The following is a 6,856-nucleotide window of genomic DNA, read 5'->3' on the forward strand; positions in this document are numbered from 1 at the left end:
GATACCTAATGATGTGTGGGATATATATTGATGTAGATTGGAAGCTTTGAGGTCATGTTTCAAAAAATTCACCAATTTCTATAAAACATTATAACTGTAGGAAACAATTGCAACTTGGTAGTTTGGAGTACAAAGATATATTTACCCATTTTTGATTCACCAGAATCTGTTCTTTCAAATAATGGGTAGTTTTCTAGGGTAAACCTACTGTTAGTGGAATGTTTGGCCTTGAAATCAGAAGTATGCTGTTTGGGGAGCGGTGCTTTGGAAATTTGGTTGTGTACTGCTTGTAGATTTTGATCTATACAAGTGAGAAATCTCCATAAAACTATATATATTTGGTATTGCTGCATTCAGGAGACATAGACCTTTCCAAATCAGCTGTGTACTTGTACATAAAATAAATTATGTTTCTGATATATGTGATTGTTCTTTGTGAAACATGATTTTTTTCATTTTATTAGACACTTAGAAGCCTATATTTTTTACAGAAGTAGAATTACACCAAAATTCTTGCATATTTTGAAAGTTTAGGTTGTCCTTATAAAACCAATATATTGTTTTCCTGGGTAAACTAAAAGACTGCCCCAGGAAAGGCCCTTAAAGTGAAAGAGTACAAAATGTCTAAAAACTGCTTGGCAGTAGATGTTCGCATCTAGGACAAAACGGCTGGCAGGGAAAGGGTTAATCAATAATTATTTTAATATTATGTAAATTGAAAAAAAAGCAGGAAGGGTTGGGAACCTTACTATCAGAGGGGAGTTAGTTGGTCAATGACTGGGAAAAAGCAGAGATTCTGAACTTATTTTTTGTTTGTCTACACAACTGAAGAAACAACTTATAAAGGTTTCCCCAAAGGGATCCTGTTCTCAGCCCAGTGTCAGACTGGCCCAAAGGGATACCAGGAAAACTCCCGGTGGGCCCAGTGTCAGTGGGCCCTCCTGCTTCTAAAGATTTGGCTTATTTCATGGTACTTTCTGTATTTATTTAAGGGGCTTAATAATGGAAGAATAGAGTATAGTATGTAGAGATAAAAGAGACTAGGAGAATAAAGTGAGTGAGGAGAGGAGGAATAATAGTTTGGAAAGTGGGCTCACAGTCTAAGGTTTTCTGGTGGGCCCCTGGCATCTCAGTCTGACACTGTCTCAGCCTGAAAACTATAGGTCAGTATGTGTGACATCCATGTTAGGAAAGCTTTTGGAAGGGTTGATAAGGGATAAGATACTTGACTACTTACAAATCATAATACTATGAATTTGTGCAGCATTATGTGTGACAGATCTTGCTTTGACTTTTATAAGGAGGTGAGCAGGAACCTTGACTTGGGATGGCAGTGGATGTGATTTACTTAGACTTTGCTAAAGCATTTGATACAGTACCGCACAGAAGGTTACTGGTTTAATGAAGGAATATTGGCCTAGAACATAGTATTTGTACCTGGATAGAGAACTGGATGAAGGATAGATTACAAAGAGTGGTGGCAAATGGAACATTTTCTAATTGGACCAGTGTTGTTAGTGGAGTACCACAGGGTTCTGTACTGCTCCTTTGCTTTTCAACTTGGAGGTGGGCATTGAAAGTACAATTTCTATTTTTGCAGATGATACTAAATTGTGCAGGATGCTGCCACTTTGCACAGTGATTTGACTAAATTGGAAAACTGCGCCCCAAACTGGAAAATGAGGTCCAATGTTAATAAATGCAAGGTTATGCACTTTTGCAAAAATAATATAAATGCGATAGATACACTAAATGCCTGTGTGTTTGGGGATTCTATAAAGGAGCAGTAACACCAAAAAATGTAAGTTTTTTAAGGTAATTAATATATAATATACTGATACACAGCACTGGTAAAACGGACCTGTTTGCTTCAGAAATGCTACTTTAATTTATATAAACAAGCTGCTGTGTAGCAAACATTAAAGCAGGCAAAAATGCACAGATAACTGATAAGCTCTGTATAATATAATGTTTTTACCTGTCGTATGCTATGTAACATGCCTTTTCTCCTTTTTTCAAGCTTGAATAAAGCAAATGAAGTGCTATAAAAAAGGCATAGGTTTTCTGATGGACAGTGCCCTAACTAATGATTCTCACCCAAGCATTATCCCACCCTACCCAGAATGCAGCATGAAGGGGCTCAGTGAATTTGGCAGTGAAGGTGTGTAAGTGTCTGATTGGCTCACTCAGCTCATAAAAGGACAGACGTCCGGCCTTATCATCCAGTGAGATCCTGATTCTCCTGCAGGAAGGGATGTGGGGTAACTCTGTGTCTTTCATATTATATCTCACTATATAGTTATTATTCCATGTGCACAAACACCAGGACTTGTTATTAGTCCCAATCCAGGACTGACCCCCTCTCCTCTCTATACTGGGATAGGCCACCCCAACCCCCCACCACCCTGATTCACTGACCTCCACTTCCCAGTAATGTCGCCCTGAGGGGAATCTCCTGGTGCTTAAAGCCTGAGGCTCATCTAGAAATCTCTCTGGGGTTTGTGGGTGACACTGATCTGTGAGTGATTAGGAAAAAGATTTCTTGTCCCCTGATACAGATACATGATTCCCAGCCGTGTTTATATCCAGTAACAGGTCTGTAGCCTCCTGCCCATAGATCCACCATTCCTTTACCCCAGTCACAATCTCAGCTAAGCCTGTGAGTAATGTCTCTGAGATCAGATCCACATCCAGATCCCCTACAGCAGGGACCTTTATATCAGCTCTCTCTCTGCCCCCCTCATTATCTGCAACTCTATGTGATTCCCGTTCCTGTAGGACAGTGAGTGGATCTGCCATGTTGCACAGCTCCTCAATGTGACGGATCTTCCTGGACAGCTCGTCCTTCTTTATTTCCAGCTGCTCCATTAGACCCTGGAGTTGGAGGGAAAGCTCCTCTTTCTGCCTGGAGATGTCAGTCAGGAGTCGCTTCTCTAGGGCTTCCAGCTGTTCCCTGATGTCTCTAAACAGGGCAGTGACTCTCTCTGTCTCACTGGCTGATTTTTCTGACACTTCTCCCCTGCCCTCCTGCAGCCTCTGGTTTCCTCTGTCAGTCTTCTCTCTCTCTTGCCTCAGTTTCTCCAGAACTTTCCTCAGTTTTTCTTTCTTCTTCTCAGAGGCCTCACTCAGCAGCTCCACTCTGTGGCCCCTGTGCTCCTCTGCCATGCAGCAATATACACAGATACAGACAGAATCCTTATAGCAGTAATACTCCAGAACCTTGTGATGTACAAAACATTTTCTTTCCATAAAGGAGTCGGTGGGTTGGGTCAGTACATGTTCTGCTGACTTGCTGTGGACCCTCAGGTGGGTATCACACAGAGAAGCCTCACACAGGAGACAGGATTTAGCAGCAGGTACAGGAGAGAGGACACAGTAGGTGCAGAAGATCCCAGTCTCCCCCGGCTCTGTCTCAGTTGGACGGAATCGCTTTGCTATGTTACCCAGAGTTCTGTTTCTATGCAGGGCAGGGCGCTTTCGAAATGTCTTTCTGCATTCAGGGCAGGAATAAGCCCCAGATCCCTCCTGGGTGTCCCATGTTGTCCCAATACAGCCCTGGCAGAAGTTATGGCCACACGGCAGGGATACAGGATCAGTATAAATGCTCAGGCAGATGGAGCAGCTCAGCTCGTCTCTCAGATCAACAGTCGCCATCACAGAAGTCAGGAACAAGAAACGAAACTGAAAGCTCCTCTTTCTCTCTATAGCCAGTGGGAGTTGTTTTATCTCCTGCTTTCACACAGTGTGAGGCGAGTTTACTGCTTGACTCATGTTAATCTTCTAACTGTAATTTTAGTTCCTATTCTTATAAAGGTTGGGGTCTATTTACTGAATGATGAGTCTCCTACATGAAATTTGGAACATCAGCTGTTATTGGGATCTATTTACTGAATAATATGAGTCTCTCCTACATGAACTTTCCAGCAGTGGGAATGACTGGTTATTATAGAGTCACATGTTTCTATTGGGATCTATTTACTGAATGATATGAGTCTCCTACATGAACTTTCCAGCAGTGGGAATGACTGGTTATTATAGAGTCACATGTTTCTATTGGGATATATTTACTGAATTATTATTATTATTGTTATTTATTAACATTTATTTAAATAGGGCTGCATATTTTGCAGCGCTGTAAAGTAAATGTGTTTATACAAAATCACATTAATTACATACATGGAACATATGGAGTTACATAAATCACAACCAATACCGGTACAAAAGGTGAGGAAGGCCCTGTGCAAAGGAGCTTACATTCTAAAGGGAGGGGAATAAGACATAAGGTATGGGAGTGTGGGCAGGATCAGAATTAAGTGAGTGAGAGATGTAGTACTGCATGTGGTATTGCATTTGGTAGTTAAGCAGAGTGAGGGGAGGCTTCTCTAAAGAAGTGCATTTTAAGAGATCTTTTGAAAGCAGAAAGGTTGGGAGAAAGTCGGACAGACCGTGGGAGAGAATTCCAGAGGAAGGGTGCAGCCCTTGTAAAGTCTTGAATGTGAGCATGTGAGGAGGTAATGAGAGAAGAGTTGAGTAGCAGGTCAGTAGAGGAGCAAGCGGTTGGTTGAATATATAGAGATAAGATCAGAGATGTATGGTGGGGCAGAGTTATCAAGTTCTTTGAATGTCAGAGTCATTAATTTTAATTTTATTCTGAAAGGTAGAGAATGCCAGTGTAGGGATTGGCAGAGTGGCATGGTAGAGCCTCGTAGCAGTGTTCATTATGGACTGGAGAGGTGACAGTCTCTGTAGGGGAAGGCCAATCTAGAGAACCATTTCCATTTTAGAGAGGTTTAATTTAAGGTAGCGATGCGACATCCAAGTAAAGATAGAGGACAGGCAGGAGGAGACCCAAGTTAGGAGTTCTGGGTTAAGATCAGGAGAGGAGAGATAGATCTGAGTGTCATCAGCATAGAGGTAGTAGTGGAAACCATAGGAATTGATTAGTTTGCTGAGGGAGGAAGTATAGAGGGAGAACAATAAGGGGCCCAGGACAGAGCCTTGAGGAAGGGGAGAAGATGTTACTCCATTTTACGAGACACTGAAGGAACGATTAGTGAGGTAAGAAGAGAACAGTGTACACCTGTACTCCACTTCCGCTGCAATGGTGGTGCTGGTCATCCGTAGGCCCAGCCGAGTCCCCTAGTAACAGCGATTGTTTGGAAACAGATCCACACACACTCAATTGAATGCAGTTGGGGAATATACTAATTTTATTATGCTACCCTTTTACTACTGGTGGCATAATAAAAGGGGTATATTCCCAGACTGCATTCAAGAAGAGAACCAGGGCCGTGTCACAAACGCCAAGTGAATGGATGGACTGGAGAAGAAGAGGATGGTCCACAGTGTCAAATACAGCAGAGAGATCATGTAGTATTAGTAGTGAGAAGGGGTTGCTGGCTTTAGCTGTTAGAAGGGCATTAGTTAGTCGAGTTAGGGCAGTTTCAGTGGAGAGTTGTTGCTTAAAACCAGATTGTAGAGGGTCCATTAGGTTTTTGTCAGAGAGGAATGAGGTTAGTTGGTTGTAGACTAGGCGCTCAAGTAGTTTAGAGATGAAGGGTAGCTATTCTGCCACAGATGTACATTAGAGAAAACCTCTGATTGGTTGTGAGTGATAATCCCTGTACAAGCAATGGTAGATAGCTGAACTCACTAAATATTTCCAGATAGGGTGCCAGTTGTATGTGATAATCCAGCGAAGGAGAATACAATGGTGATGCTTTGGTAATTTATTGATTTACCTAGAGCAAAACATATGCAGGAACTTAGGGTAACGCTGGAGAATATTAGAGGTCAAAATAAAATGCTCTCACCAGGTATGATGTCTGTAGCAGAAAGGAAGTACACAGGACCTGGGACAGGATGTGATGTCACAAGGGGAGGAGAGCAAAGCAATGGAAATTAACATAATACATGCAGAGACACATAAGAATGACCACAGGGTGGCAGCATTACATAACAGTAATAATAAGATAATGCAGTTACAGCCAATTACAATTAAATGAAAGAAATAAAAGCTGGAACAGCACACTCCCCATCTGAAATCCTAGGATTTCACTATATATGGAAACATGAATGTCCATGAAATGTTCAATCAAATACTGGAACCTGAAAGACAAAAGCAAAACAAAGAAAGCACTTAAACTGAAAATGATGGACAGGAACAGTCCGAATGTCTGGAGTTTTCTGGTTCCCAGGAATAGTCCGGAGATGGACGACTGAATGGAAGAAAAGTTCCTCAAGTAAAAGAGTCATTCCTCAACGGGTAAGAGAAGAACAATCTCGGATGCAGGCCTGATGAATGACTTGAGATCGCCTTGTTTTGCGATGGTCACTCCCACCTTGCGAACCTTGCCATCTTCACTGGCGAAGATTTTTGAGATGAGACCCATGGGCCAGGAATTTCTTTCCACCTTCTGGTCTTTCATGAGAACAAGATCTCCTATTTGTAAGTTTGGCTTGACCTGTTGCCACTTCCTACGTGCTTGAAGAAGAGTTAAGTACTCCTTTTTCCACCTGCTCCAGAAACAGTTGGCCAGATGTTGAACGTATTTCCACTGTTTCAGATATAGGTTACCAGAAGAAGACTCTTCAGGTGGATTAGGAACAGATCCAAACTTCTGAGTGAGAAGAGTTGCTGGAGTGAGCATGGCAGGGGATTCTGGATCCATAGATAAAGGTACAAGAGGTCTTGAGTTGAGAATAGCAGATACCTCAGCTAGGAAGGTAGTCAAAGTCTCATGAGTGAGCCTTGAGAAGTTTGAGTTCATAAGCATACAGTCCAATATTCTGCGGGTGATGCCTATCATTCTTTCATGATAATGTCGTATCAGCAGTGTAGTAACATGGTGATTGG

At 42.1% G+C, this 6,856-nt stretch overlaps 1 protein-coding gene across 1 annotated transcript; it reads right to left on the reverse strand.

Moving 5' to 3' along the window:
• Positions 1 to 1,665: 1,665 nt before the first annotated feature.
• On the reverse strand, positions 1,666 to 3,709 carry LOC108719007 (E3 ubiquitin-protein ligase TRIM8). The gene has a single exon (XM_018267591.2). It carries the CDS (start codon positions 3,652 to 3,654, stop codon positions 2,527 to 2,529), a length of 1,128 nt encoding a protein of 375 aa, XP_018123080.1. The 5' UTR covers positions 3,655 to 3,709; the 3' UTR covers positions 1,666 to 2,526.
• Positions 3,710 to 6,856: the final 3,147 nt, after the last annotated feature.

Source organism: Xenopus laevis, chromosome 1L, assembly GCF_017654675.1.
Source record: "Xenopus laevis strain J_2021 chromosome 1L, Xenopus_laevis_v10.1, whole genome shotgun sequence".
Taxonomy (NCBI): domain Eukaryota; kingdom Metazoa; phylum Chordata; class Amphibia; order Anura; family Pipidae; genus Xenopus; species Xenopus laevis.